At 36.5% G+C, this 15,855-nt stretch overlaps 1 protein-coding gene across 1 annotated transcript in view; it reads left to right on the top strand.

Annotated features, from left to right (window-relative positions):
- LOC131941751 (protein inturned) overlaps nucleotides 1–7,772 on the top strand; it is a 31,465-nt gene extending 23,693 nt beyond the window's left edge. The window contains exons 14-20 of the mRNA XM_059301223.1: nucleotides 479–579; nucleotides 1,309–1,365; nucleotides 2,905–3,011; nucleotides 3,273–3,370; nucleotides 4,334–4,505; nucleotides 6,690–6,829; nucleotides 7,031–7,772. Of these exons, the coding sequence (XP_059157206.1) occupies nucleotides 479–579; nucleotides 1,309–1,365; nucleotides 2,905–3,011; nucleotides 3,273–3,370; nucleotides 4,334–4,505; nucleotides 6,690–6,829; nucleotides 7,031–7,130 (775 nt within the window). The 3' untranslated portion in view covers nucleotides 7,131–7,772. The remainder of the gene's footprint in view (nucleotides 1–478; nucleotides 580–1,308; nucleotides 1,366–2,904; nucleotides 3,012–3,272; nucleotides 3,371–4,333; nucleotides 4,506–6,689; nucleotides 6,830–7,030) is intronic.
- Nucleotides 7,773–15,855: the final 8,083 nt, after the last annotated feature.

Raw genomic sequence — 15,855 nt, forward strand, 5'->3', positions numbered from 1 at the left:
GTCTCATTAGTCCACTGGGGTAGCCACTGTCTCATTAGTCCACTGGGGTAGCCACTGTCTCATTAGTCCACTGGGGTAGCCACTGTCTCATTAGTCCACTGGGGTAGCCACTGTCTCATTAGTCCACTGGGGTAGCCACTGTCTCATTAGTCCACTGGGGTAGCCACTGTCTCATTAGTCCACTGGGGTAGCCACTGTCTCATTAGTCCACTGGGGTAGCCACTGTCTCATTATTGGACTGGGGTAGCTACTGTCTCATTAGTCCACTGGGGTAGCCACTGTCTCATTAGTCCACTGGGGTAGCCACTGTCTCATTATTTGTTAGACTGAGGTAGCCACTATCTCATTGTTGGACTGGGGTAGCCACTGTCTTATTATTTGTTAGACTGAGGTAGCCATTGTCTCATTATTTGTTAGACTGAGGTAGCCACTGTCTCATTGTTGGACTGGGGTACTCACTAGCCTCTAACATCTTTAGGTTAAACAGTACAGCTGATGGCATCTTGTTAGCATCACCTGAGGTTCTTTCTTCTGTCAGCCCAGGTAGGGGTAGATCATCTGCCAGAGGAAGTCAAACAGGTACATTTTAATAGATGAATACATCATAACTCTGGTTGGTAAATAATCTAATCAGTAGAGCTGAGCTCACAGAAACAGGTGAACTCTATTTCACTTGCTCGTGGACCATTGTCAAGTTTGAAAAGGGAACTTTACTCAGATTGACAAAGACCTAATGCAAAACTCCATGTGTAGTAGAGTCCTAACCAAACCCCATGTGTCCAGTAGAGTCCTAACAAAACCCCATGTGTCCAGTAGAGTCCTAACAAAACCCCATGTGTCCAGTAGAGTCCTAACAAAACTCCATGTGTCCAGTATAGTCCTAACAAAACCCCATGTGTCCAGTAGAGTCCTAACAAAACTCCATGTGTCCAGTAGAGTCCTAACAAAACCCCATGTGTCCAGTAGAGTCCTAACAAAACCCCATGTGTCCAGTAGAGTCCTAACAAAACCCCATGTGTCCAGTAGAGTCCTAACAAAACCCCATGTGTCCAGTAGAGTCCTAACAAAACTCCATGTGTCCAGTAGAGTCCTAACAAAACCCCATGTGTCCAGTAGAGTCCTAACAAAACCCCATGTGTCCAGTTTTGTAATAATCCTTACAAGAAGGTGTGCTGCTATTCTGTGCTTGGTGGATACAAGCTGTATCATGACATTAAGATATTCTGTGCAGTGGATACAAGCTATATCATTATATAATAATTAGTTTTGATACTACAAGTAGAGGATAAATTTAACCTTTTCTTTCAGCCTCAACGTCATCCAGAAATGAAAGTGTCCTACGGTCCAAGTCAGTTGACAGACTAGGTACTGTGTCACATTATCTTCTTTACGGTCCAAGTCAGTTGACAGACTAGGTATTGTGTCACATTATCTTCTTTACGGTCCAAGTCAGTTGACAGACTAGGTATTGTGTCACATTATCTTCTTTACGGTCCAAGTCAGTTGACAGACTAGGTACTGTGTCACATTATCTTCTTTACGGTCCAAGTCAGTTGACAGACTAGGTACTGTGTCACATTATCTTCTTTACGGTCCAAGTCAGTTGACAGACTAGGTATTGTGTCACATTATCTTCTTTATGGTCCAAGTCAGTTGACAGACTAGGTACTGTGTCACATTATCTTCTTTACGGTCCAAGTCAGTTGACAGACTAGGTACTGTGTCACATTATCTTCTTTACGGTCCAAGTCAGTTGACAGACTAGGTACTGTGTCACATTATCTTCTTTACGGTCCAAGTCAGTTGACAGACTAGGTACTGTGTCACATTATCTTCTTACGGTCCAAGTCAGTTGACAGACTAGGTACTGTGTCACATTATCTTCTTTACAGTCCAAGTCAGTTGACAGACTAGGTACTGTGTCACATTATCTTCTTTATGGTCCAAGTCAGTTGACAGACTAGGTACTGTGTCACATTATCTTCTTTACGGTCCAAGTCAGTTGACAGACTAGGTACTGTGTCACATTATCTTCTTTACGGTCCAAGTCAGTTGACAGACTAGGTACTGTGTCACATTATCTTCTTTACGGTCCAAGTCAGTTGACAGACTAGGTACTGTGTCACATTATCTTCTTTACGGTCCAAGTCAGTTGACAGACTAGGTACTGTGTCACATTATCTTCTTACGGTCCAAGTCAGTTGACAGACTAGGTACTGTGTCACATTATCTTCTTTATGGTCCAAGTCAGTTGACAGACTAGGTACTGTGTCACATTATCTTCTTTATGGTCCAAGTCAGTTGACAGACTAGGTACTGTGTCACATTATCTTCTTAATGGTACAAGTCAGTTGACAGACTAGGTACTGTGTCACATTATCTTCTTAATGGTACAAGTCAGTTGACAGACTAGGTACTGTGTCACATTATCTTCTTTATGGTCCAAGTCAGTTGACAGACTAGGTACTGTGTCACATTATCTTCTTTAAGTAAGAGGCCTGTAGAACCCAGATTAAAGTAAACAAGCAGGAAGGGGGTGTGGGGGGGGGGGGGGTAAACAAACAGGGTAAGGGTGTTCAAGTTGGTAAACACACGGATGGGAGAGGTCAAGTTGGCAGAGTGACAGTCCTGAAGTTTGTAAATTATATTTTTTCTGATACCAGAAAGTGACAAGCTGTTTTTTACTGGTGGTAGCTTTCTTTCAGTGTAAACTAGTATTGTTGACAAAAATCATTGTATATCTGTGATGTTGACAATGATAACCACCCAAAAAAAATTATTTTTTTATACCAGAAAGTAAATTTTTTTTTTTAATAATTAGAAAGTAAAAACTGGTTAAATAAATATATTTATTTTGTACCAGAAAGTGACAACAGGTTAAATAAATATTTTTTTTTATACCAGAAAGTGACAACACGTTTGATTTGTCAAACATTAGACGCCAGGGCAGTAAATTGTCGTATGGCTCGAATGATTCAGCTGGTAGCGGTGGTAGTGCTGGACATACTAAGGTGATATGTTTATACATATCCTCTGTCTTTTGTTGTATCCTGTGTCTCTTTTTGTATCCTGCAGCTTATGTTGTATCTTGTACATAATTTTGTTTGCTGCATCTAATGTTCTATTCTGTTTAAAGTTGCATCTATAAATTTATCCTTAGTTAATTAACACATTGTTCTCATTCAAATAATTTTGGTTAAAGTATTTTGGTGTGTCCTGTGTCTGTTCTAATGAAAATATTTGATCAAAGTATTTTGTTTGAAACCTTTTAGAGCAGAGGAAGCAGAGTGAGTTCTGTGGTGGATCTGGCTGGGCTTAGTCTGTCAGCTTTAAACATCCATTTCCCCCAGGAGGTTTATAAAGGACACTGGTAAGTTGGTCAGTTCAGACATGTGTCGGTCAGTTCAGACATGATGTGTCAGTCAGTGTTGGTCAGTTCAGACATGATGTGTCAGTCAGTGTTGGTCAGTTCAGACATGTGTCGGTCAGCTCAGACATGATGTGTCAGTCAGTGTTGGTCAGTTCAGACATGATGTGTCAGTCAGTGTCGGTCAGTTCAGACATGTGTCGGTCAGCTCAGACATGATGTGTCAGTCAGTGTTGGTCAGTTCAGACATGATGTGTCAGTCAGTTCAGACATGTGTCGGTCAGTTCAGATATGATGTGTCAGTCAGTGTCGGTCAGTTCAGACATAATATGTTGGTCAGTTCACATTCAATACGTCAGGTTAATAAAATGTCTGAGTATTGTTAACTTTTTATGAAGAAAAAAAACCACTTGAAATGTTTTATGATTAAATCATGAATCAGTATTATGTTTTTACCATTTTGAATATGGAATATATAGAGGAATTGTAGTTATTGTGCTAAAAATCAAAAAGATTTGACCAATTTTGACATTTAATACCTATGTGAGCTGGGAAAACTTCTATGCAATCTTGCCTTGTGTCTGTTTGTTTTGAACTATCTCAAAAGCTGATAACTCAAATACTTTTTCTGTTTGGTGCAACAAAATTTCATATTTAAGTATCATCTCCTGTACATAGATTTCTTCATACTTTTTAGAAATTTCCGGTAAACTGAACAAGTACTTCACTCTATTTCTGATTCCTCACTTTGAAATTTGATAATTTGATATCATATTCTTAATTAAAAGCTTAATAGAACTTTTTGTCTCTGTGTGTTCTTGAAGCAGATTTGTCACATACTTCTATAACCAGATGGCACTAGAAGAGCCCAACCCTAACCCAACCCTAACCCAACCCTAACCGGAATCTGTTTGCACTTGATAAAATTTTGAGGCAGTGTTTTAATTCAAGTGACCAATGTTTTAGGCTGTGTCGGGGCGGCACAAACAAGGTATTCATGTATGCTGCTGTAGGAGAAGGAATTGTCCTAACTCCAACTGAAGCCGAGCTGACAGAGCTCCACTCACAGCTTCAGGATCAAGTCTTGGACAACTTTTATCTGGCCACCCTCAAAATAAGAGCTTTATTCAAAGAACAGGTACAGTGTCACATAACCCGGATCTTAGGAAACAAAAATGACTTACAGCAACTGAACTCTGACAAATTACTTTACAACTACCCAGCTTCAAAAAAGTATCACAAATGCTAGTAAATAATGCTATTAAGTTTAATTTTCCCACAGACTTGTTATTGATGTGTTTCTATGTGTGGTTCATCTCAAGAGAATTGAAAGATGAAGTTAAGACCTTAGCACGTTGACAGTGAGGATTAAGTGGGAGGGGCAGAATGGCTTTTAGGGGCCCTCAAATTTTCTCTTATCAACAAAAAATAGAAATAATTTTCCAATTGGTTTACTTTGGGGATTTTTTTTCCAATAAATGAATAGATGTTTAAATGTACAAAGCAAGGGTCACAAAAAATGGTGTGCAACCGTTTTAGACATGGACATCTTCATTAGTTGTGTTACGTCTCTGTTGTGTTCTTTTAAAAACTTAACAGATTGTCATTGAAACAAATGAAAAAATGGGGGACAATGTGTAGTGTTGTATGATATGTAAGATGTTAAATGACATGAGATGACTATGTAAGATGTTAAATGACATGAGATGACTATGTAAGATGTTAAATGACATGAGATGACTATGTAAGATGTTAAATGACATGAGATGACTATGTAAGATGTTAAATGACATGAGATGACTATGTAAGATGTTAAATGACATAAGATGACTATGTATTATGTTAAATGACATGAGATGACTATGTAATATGTTAAATGACATGAGATGACTATGTAAGATGTTAAATAACATGAGATGACTATGTAATATGTTAAATGACATGAGATGACTATGTAAGATGTTAAATGACATGAGTTGACTATGTAAGATGTTAAATGACATGAGATGACTATGTAAGATGTTAAATGACATAAGATGACTATGTATGATGTTAAATGAAATGAGATGACTATGTAATATGTTAAATGACATGAGATGACTATGTAATATGTTAAATGACATGAGATGACTATGTAAGATGTTAAATGACATGAGATGACTATGTAAGATGTTAAATGACATGAGATGACTATGTAAGATGTTAAATGACATGAGATGACTATGTAAGATGTTAAATGACATGAGATGACTATGTAAGATGTTAAATGACATGAGATGACTATGTAAGATGTTAAATGACATAAGATGACTATGTATTATGTTAAATGACATGAGATGACTATGTAATATGTTAAATGACATGAGATGACTATGTAATATGTTAAATAACATGAGATGACTATGTAATATGTTAAATGACATGAGATGACTATGTAAGATGTTAAATGACATGAGTTGACTATGTAAGATGTTAAATGACATGAGATGACTATGTAAGATGTTAAATGACATAAGATGACTATGTATGATGTTAAATGAAATGAGATGACTATGTAATATGTTAAATGACATGAGATGACTATGTAAGATGTGAAATGACATGAGATGACTATGTAAGATGTGAAATGACATGAGATGACTATGTAATATGTTAAATGACATGAGATGACTATGTAATATGTTAAATGACATGAGATGACTATGTAATATGTTAAATGACATGAGATGACTATGTAATATGTTAAATGACATGAGATGACTATGTAATATGTTAAATGACATGAGATGACTATGTAATATGTTAAATGACATGAGATGACTATGTAATATGTTAAATGACATGAGATGACTATGTAATATGTTAAATGACATGAGATGACTATGTAATATGTTAAATGACATGAGATGACTATGTAATATGTTAAATGACATGAGATGACTATGTAATATGTTAAATGACATGAGATGACTATGTAAGATGTTAAATGACATGAGATGACTATGTAATATGTTAAATGGCATGAGATGACTATGTAAGATGTTAAATGACATGAGATGACTATGTAAGATGTTAAATGACATGAGATGACTATGTAAGATGTTAAATGACATGAGATGACTATGTAAGACGTTAAATGACATGAGATGACTATGTAAGATGTTAAATGACATGAGATGACTATGTAATATGTTAAATGACATGAGATGACTATGTAATATGTTAAATGACATAAGATGACTATGTAAGATGTTAAATGACATAAGATGACTATGTAATATGTTAAATGACATGAGATGACTAATTGTTATCTGATGGGCAGATGGTAGTCAAGATTGAAAAGCCATCACTGCTGCCAGCATTAGACAAAGATTATAGAGAACATGGGCTCTTATTTCAGTGTAGAAGTCATCAAAGTTTTGACAAGAGGCATCAAACATCATTAGGATACTGGGTGATCGGGTGAGTGTTTGGTTGAGTGGGGGTGATTGATTGGGTGAGTGATTGGGTGGGGGTGATTGGTTGAGTGGGGGTTGATTGATTGGGTGAGTGATGATTAATTGGGCGATGTGGGTGGTGAATACAATCAGAAATGGGCTCTAGAATTAGGTTTGTACATTTTTTTGACAGGAATGAAATTGTTTTGATTTTGTTCATCTCCAGCCGCTGTGACCCAACCCAGAAAGAAATGTTTGTTTGTTTCCACGAATCTACAAGTCAATCCTTAGTTGAAATGGCATTTAGTCTTGGATTTGGGACATGATATCCAGTTTGTTGTCTACCCCTGTTGTTTTATGGACTTGCCCATCTAGTGCAATTAGTTGTTATGACAACCTCTTCTTGCCAGGTTTAGTTGCTATGACAACCTGCTGTGGCCAGGTTTAGTTGCTATGACAACCTGCTGTGGCCAGGATTTTTACAAGCATATTTTTGCATTGGCTATGTTGGAATGACTGGTTGAATGTATTTTTGGAATACAATAGTTGAAAAAGTTAGTTGATTAATGTTATGAAGTCTGAGAAAGTGAGTTGACAATATGAAACACTGCTGTATGTTGAAAATGTTTGTACATGAATTACATGACATTCCCAACAGCTCTCATTCTAACCAGACAAATATATTTATATTGTAATTCTAACCATTCCATCCATGTATTATATTAACAAGTGTAAATACATTTTTTATTTATGAATATTTTCTACAATAAACTAGACATGGCAGCCCAATCTGAAATGATAAATATACATTTGAGGTATTTTGGATTACATATTTCAGTTGCTAATCAATGTGGATTATGAAAATGCTCGAGACAATGTTTTGTAACAAAGATTTCCTGTAATATCTTGACAGAAAATGTACCTCAAACTAATTTAAAATAAACCGGGAGTGATCTCCCCTAAACTTTCTCGAATATTCTTATATAACTTGGAATATAGACATGATTTTTAATTACTTAAACTTTATAAATAGAATAGAATCTCATAGAAAAAAGATATTATTAGTACTTTATAAATTTACATGCGTTTTTTGAGAAATCGGAAATAGCGTAAATTAGTACTTCCGGTCAACAGAAATTACTCAAAATTTGACAGAAGGTAGAGATTTAGATCTTTTACTTACATGTGAAATTTTATTTATCTATCCTAAATAGTACTCAAGTTATAGGCTTTTAAAAAATTCAAAGTAGAAAAAGTACCACTTCCGGTTATCGGAAATCGCTCAAAAGTTGATACGGATCTACGATTTTGATAAAATACTTATATATGAAATTTCATCAACCTAGCTGTAACGGTACTCAAGTTATCGTGTTTACACACTGACAGACATACGGACAAGATTGCAAAATTATGTTTTCCCGTATCAGTGAGGTGTAAAACGTCGAGATTTGTAAAAATCTCGATTTTTTTTGTGTGCACGATTACAAGACTTTCTCTATACTTCGTATATACGAGAAAGTAAAAAGGGGCGTGGTTTTGTGCACTGCGACTCAGAAGATGTTCCATATACTCTTATTACATGTTTAGTATACACTTTAGTCGGTCAAGTCATCGTGATCTTCATTTGACTCAACATCTATTGTTATGTTCCCATGACAATATCTTGCTTCTGTCTCCTTTTTCCAACCACTCGAGGACGTTTTGTGGGCAAATAACGTTCTACTGATGATAAAGATACGTGTCAGCCTCCCGTGTAAAGTTCTGTGTCACTAAGAAAGGTGATGTCAACGATATTGGCGATGAATGCAAGAGCGATGAATGCAAGACAGATTAAGCAGAAAAAGGTGCGGACACTATTCTATACTTACTATACTAGTTGTGAGAATTTGTGCTGGAGCGGGGACTGGAACTTCCTCACTCGACTTTCAAATACTTAATTTATAAAAATAAATAGAATCTCATAGAAAAAAGAATTGCGCATCGAATGAATAGCAAATAATGTGTATAACTAGTATAATAGTGGGGAACATTAGAACTTTATAAAGAAAGACAGGATTACAGTTACAAATAAATTAATTTGCATTTTTTAAGAAATCTGAAATATGATATAAAATACTACTTCCGGTCACCGGAATTCACTCAGAATTTGTCAGAAAACCGATAATTAAATCTACATATGTGTGAGCTTAATGGGTAGTATAGTTTCATACGGTGGGAGCTTAACATTTTTTTAAAGGGCCGAAAGTCTCAAGACACCAAGCTTGCAGAAATAACCACGTACGTTTAAATGGACGAGTGATGGATGGTTTAGGGGCTGTTTAATTGAACAACAACATAAGTAATCAATTAAACGTCGCATAAGTGTCAAAACGGTAGTGATTGTTTTTCCCCGTTAAATTAACCGAACGGTCGGCGGTACCGGTACATGACGTCACGAGCGAGCGTGAACTCGGTAACGATGTGCTAAGTGGGGGATGAAAAGGTGGGGTTCAAGAAATGCTTTTTAAATTTCTTGACCCTTCTTAATAGTTCTATCGTACCCATTGACATAAAGGATCACCAATGAATGACGCGTCATACTTCTACAGCTGGTCTTTCTCCCACAACCATCCCCAGTTTTCAAACACAAAAAAAATAAAAAAATCTGACCCGTCTCAAACTCACATCGCTGATCTACTCAACCTCTCCCCACTACAAATCACAATTTCTATCTGAAACAATATATTCATCGTTATATTTGTTCTTTAATAGTGCACGCTGTCATAACTATCTTAACCCCGTAAGATTGATTTGATTACTGCAAAAATAGTGTTCAAAAGTTTGACCTCCCAACAATTGTTTTGGTCTAGGATGCACACTATTAAGTCTGAAAAGGTCTATTAGTCATTCATTTCAACTAGATCTATATTTTTAAAAAAAATATTAGATCTATACAGGCTTATATAAAAACGATATAAAACCACCATAGTAAACCACAAAATCAACACAACAGACATGCGGATAGACAATTTGTCAAAAGGAAACGGTAAAACTCCATTTTAGCGTATTTTATTCCCCGCTTCACGTTCACCTCCAGTTGAGCGTATTTTATTATAAACACAACCGAAACACACAAAAACGTTAGGAAAACACAAGATCTACTTTTTTTATGAATGTGGTTTTTAATTAGAAAAGGTAAAAAAAAAAGCATTAGAACTGTTCCAATTAAATATCATGTGATCGTAAGCGGGAGAAAAAACCTTACACGGTCGCGGGTTCACAGTGAGTTCACATAGACTTTAATTATCAGCATACGTCATAGCTCGGGCCAGAGCCGGCGTTAGGGGGTGGCAAACGGGGCGGTCGCCCCAGGCCCCGCGCTCGAAGGGCCCCGCGCTTCAGCACCGTTATTGCTATCTGAATTAGTTTGTAAACTTAAATAATTGTTGCTGAATTCAATTGGGAAAAACGTAATGGTCGAATGCAGACGTTGTTGATTGTTATAACTGAGACCACGGTTGATGTTCGTGAGTTATAACCCACCTGAACTGGGAAAGGCCGTAGTTCGATACAAAAACAGTGTCACACCTCGCTGTGTGCTGGGTACGGTCGCCTCGCATTTGACCTGAGGTGACTGGAGATAGTCGACGAGAATTAGCCCCCGACCTGACGTGGGATGTAAATTTGGGAAAGAGATACCCTATTGTGTGCGGACCGATGAAGACGTCCTTTTAGTGAGCAGACGGGATGTCTGCAGTAGACAGCGACCTGATGAACTATAGTCCTGACTTTCTTGTTGTAGATGTTGTATATGTAGGCCTACTTGTCTTGGTATAACAAAATTAACATTCATTTGCGTGCAGAGGGGTGGGAGGAGGGCGACGGGGGTAGGGGGGGGGGGGGGGGAACCATGGGGATGTACATCAGTAGGCATTAAACAGAGTGATTTATTTTATTAATTTTTTTTGAGAAGAAAGTTAAGTGTTGCTATGTTGTGTAATCTTAAGTATTAATCCTTTCCAAGACAGAATGATTAATTTACCGAATTTATCCAAATTGTTTTATTCAATCGTCTTCTAGTGGTGCTCACATGATATAGTCCGCAAACAGTGTTTCTTCCAGACTTTTTTCTCCGGGGGGGCACTTGAAATCTTCGGGGGGGGCGGTAAACTTTCTTCGGGGGGGCGGACACTGTTAAAAGTATATATTTTCTATATAAATTATATAAATTTCATTTCGTTCGGGGGGGGGGGGGGGGGGGCGGTAAAAAATTTTCGGGGGGGGGGGGGCAAAGCCCCCCCGAAGAGATGCCTGGAAGAAACTCTGTCCGCAAATCGTCCTCGTTGCACAATTTTTATGGAGGAAGGAGAATCGCTGTAGGCAGTGGCGTAGCGAGGTCGGGTGTCACCCGGTGCGGCACTTAATGGTGTCACCCCCCAGAGGCGCAACGACCCTTCCCGGGGACAAACTTTCAATTTTCGATTTACACCCCCCCCCCTCAAACTTTCGATTTGCACCCCCCCCCCTCAAACCTTCCATTTGCACCCCCCCTCTCAAACTTTCGATTTGCACCCCCCCACCTCTTAAAAGGCTATTTAACACTCTAATTAATCGCTCTATTAAGTGGAATTATCATTTTTCTCTATATATTTTGCTATTTTTTGCCTTGGTGTCACCCCCCCTAAATGGTGTCACCCGGTGCGGTCCGCACCCCCCTCGCTACGCCCCTGGCTGTGGGCAACGAATGGTAGCGATTAGTAATCAATAATATTCCCCTTTTAAACTAGGTCTTTCAATGTGTATCTGATACTTTGGTGAACTTTAAAACTACATAGATCTATGTAGTTTGTTTTCACGATTTGTAACTAGTGTTGATGCACGATTCGAGCTAAGTCCAAAACTTATCAATCTTTTACATTTCTTTTCAACTTTTTAGATACATCTCAAACGCATGACTTTTATATTAACTATTAGTCATTAACAAACAATTTAAACCACTTAATGGTCCTAATCTTTTAGTAAGTGATTGAATTTTCTTTGGTGATTTCGTATGGATTACATAACTGTCAAAAGTAATTTAATATCTAAGCAAAAAAAAAAAACAACAGAACATTAGGTAAAAACGTAGGAGAGGTGAACATCTGTTCTTAAAGTGATAAGTTTGGCATTAGCTTATAGACTCCACAACATTAATGTGGGATTATGTATGAATGCATATTATATAGGCATATATATATATATATATATATATATATATATATATATATATATATATATATATATATATATATATATATATATATAGGAAAAAAGTAGGCCCCGCGCGGAAGGTTGGCCATAGGCCCCGCGTATCCCTAACGCCGGCTCTGGCTCGGGCAATAGCTGTTTGAAATTGTGTTGGCCTCAGTCTTGGGGGTCATTGTAAGTTCATAAATGTTTATTTATCATGCCTGGGAGATACTTGTAAAAATACAAACTTAACCGTTTACGTACTTCACCCATTGCCATGAAAATTCTGACACACGAACATTGCACATTCATATCATTCAATAATATAAATTTGGATTTTTCTCAAGTTTTGACAAAAGTAAATTATCAAAATTAAAACAAAGTCAATCTCTTTGTTTTTTACTTTCTCGTATATACGTAGTATAGAGAAAGTATTGTAATCGTGCAAAAAAAAAAAATCGAGATTTTTACAAATCTCGACGTTTTACACCTCACTGATACGGAAAAACATAATTTTGCAATCTTGTCCGTATGTCTGTGTGTGTGTGTGTGTGTCTGTCTGTGTGTCCGTGTGTAAACACGATAACTTGAGTACCGTTACTGCTAGGTTGATGAAATTTCATATATAAGTATTTTATCAAAATCGTAGATCCGTATCAACTTTTGAGCGATTTCCGATAACCGGAAGTGGTACTTTTTCTACTTTGAATTTTTCAAAAGCCTATAACTTGAGTACTATTTCAGATAGATAAATGAAATTTCACATGTAAGTAAAAGATCTAATTCTCTACCTTCTGTTAAATTTTGAGTAATTTCCGTTGACCGGAAGTAGTAATTTACGCTACTTCTGATTTCTCAAAAAACTAATGTAAATTTTAAAATTACTAATAATATTGCGCACTATTATGCGCTTTTTTATTTCGCGTTCACTTGGTGTGCAATTAATTTGTCTAAGAGATTTTATTCTATTTTTAAAACTTTAAGTATTAAATATGGATTAAAAATCATGTCTATAGCCCGAGTTCCCATCCCCTGTTATTTTATATAAAAATATTCGAGAAAGTTTAGGGGAGATCACTCCCGGTTTATTTTTATTCATTTGTCAAAACAAAAATACAATACAAATAAATAAATCATGTTTTTCTAATGTTATGGTGTGTTTTGGTTATTATAATAAAATACGCTCAACTGGAGGTAAACAAGCAGCGGAGAATAAAATACGCTAAAAATAAAATGGAGTTTTACCAGTATAATAGATTGACGACAGAAGCCTGTGGTTGTATATAACACATTTAATGGGTCTAACTACCACGATGGTAATACCAGAGAGGACGGAAGGAAGTACTCAAGGGACATCACTCAAGATAACAATATAAATATAATACTAATACAGAAGAGTGAGTTCCCTTGACCTCACAATTATTTCAATCTATTACATCCCTTTACCCTTAGAACACAATAACACATCTCTCAATAGAACAATTGATAGTATCCTAAAATCACCAATTATATTGTAACATGAACACTATGGTAGATTACATCCTTACAAACAATGCACAATATGCCACAACATAATCAAGATACAAAACAATAATGTCAAAGTCCTTTTGACCTTTAAAATCATAGGTCTAACTTATTTGGGACCTTGATTGTCCTGCTTGACCTTCTCAGTGGCTTTTGATTTGGTGACTCAATATTCTGACCATCTGGATTCTCTATCTCAGGAGGTCTAGGATTTAAATCATTAACTCCAGAATTTACATTTTCTGACTCCAGACAACTTGGTTCACTCATATCAACAGAACTTGGTTGTGAAACAAACTGAGTTGGTGTGAACTGTTCAGATTTGGTGGGATTGACAGATTCACACTTATTATCTGCACAAGTTATTTTTAACTTTATAAGACACAGGTCCTGTACATTGAACAATTTGACCTGGTATCCATTTTTCCCTTCTCCCATAGTTTCTTAGATACACATTCTCATTAACACCAAATTCTCTTTCAATGCATGTGTTGTCATGATTTAATGGAACTATTTTTGAATTGGCATCTGAAAGTATTATGCTGTTATTCAGATCCTTGACTGACATAGATTTCTTTGATTGATCAATTTTCTCAGGTAATCTGATAGTGCTTTTTGGTAACCAAAAATACTGTTTAAAAGTACTATCCTGGACAATATTACTTTGCAACTGTGATCCAGTATTTGAAGTGGGTGTATTAAATGGCAAAAATCTTTTTCCTTTCCTTTTGATGTTACCCTTTTAGTTTCTGTAAGTGCTAATGATGTTAGCAAAGTTGTTTGATGATCACATTCCTTCTTACTTAAAGCATTTGAAATTGCCATATCACCATAATCATTTATTAAGTTACAAATACTTTGTTTAGGCAACTCTGACTGATAATGGACTGCATCTTCTCCATCTTTTATATTATCTTCACAAAGGGTTTTAATTTCTTATTTTATATGGCCTTAAGTCATCATTCATAGACTCTTCAGGCCAACCATTCATACAGTGCTCATATACTTTTATTAAGCACTCATCTTTTTGTGTTTCTCTTTTAATATCATTCACATTTATATTGGAGTTATCCATGATAGTGAAGAGAACAAATACATCTTCTGGTACATAGCTCAGGCTCTGGTTTTTTAAAGGTAATCTACTAAGACTATCTGCACTATTCTCAGATCCAGGTTTGTATTTCAATTCATAATTGTATGCAGTTAGTGTGATAGCCCATCTTTGAATTCTTGGTGAGGCATGCTCAGGTAGGGTTTTGTTTTCTCCAATTAAACCTAGCAATGGTTTATGATCTGTAAAGATGGTGAACTTCCTACCAAACAGAAACTTATGAAATTTCTTAACACCAAAAATGATGCCTAAGCCTTCCCTATCTAACTGAGAATAATTTTTCTCAGCCTGGTTCAAAGATCTACTGGCAAAAGCAATGGGTCTGTCACCCTTCTCATCCATGTGGGACAAGACTGCTCCTACACCATCTGGTGAAGCATCACATGTTAATATAAGTCTTTTCCCTGGGTCATAGTGAGTTAGTAAGGTGTCAGCAGACAAAGCCTCTTTTGCTGTATTAAAAGCAGCTTCTTGTTGTTTACCCCAGTGCCAAGTTGCATTTTTCTGTAGCAGCTTGTACAGTGGTGATAGTTTACCAGACAGATTTCCTATGAACTTTGCATAGTAATTTATCAAGCCCAAAAAAGCTCTTAGTTGTTGGGTATTTTCAGGTTTGGGTGCTTCTTTAATGGCTTTTGTTTTCTCAGGTTGAGGTCTGATGCCTTGTTTGCTCAATATATAACCAAGAAAACTAATTTCTGTCAGCATGAATTGACATTTATCTTTGTTTATCTTTAAACCTTTTTCACCAACAATTTTCAATACTTTATCAAGTGTTTTAAGATGTTCAGTGTCATTCTTACCAGTTATGTACACATTGTCAAAGTACACACAAACATTTGGAATATCCTTAAAAATACTGTCCATGACAGCTTGGAAAATTCCAGGGCTAGATGATATGCCAAAACATAGTCTTTCATATTGGTAGAGTCCTTTATGTGTGTTTATTGTCGTATAGACTTTTGAATCTGGATGCAGTTCTAGTTGAGTGTAAGCATGACTAAAGTCTAATTCAGTGAATTTGTCTCCTCCTGCCAAATTCAAAGAGATTTCCTCAATGTTAGGTATAGGGTACCTATTTAGCTCTATTTGCTTATTCAGTGTAGTTTTATAATCTCCACAAATTCTTATAGAACCATCCTTCTTTAACACTGGCACAATGGGTGTCGCCCAATCGGAATAGTCTACCTTCTTTATGATGCCATTAG

Source organism: Physella acuta, unplaced genomic scaffold, assembly GCF_028476545.2.
Source record: "Physella acuta isolate Inbredline_101_S28 unplaced genomic scaffold, ASM2847654v3 ptg000372l, whole genome shotgun sequence".
NCBI classification, from domain to species: domain Eukaryota; kingdom Metazoa; phylum Mollusca; class Gastropoda; family Physidae; genus Physella; species Physella acuta.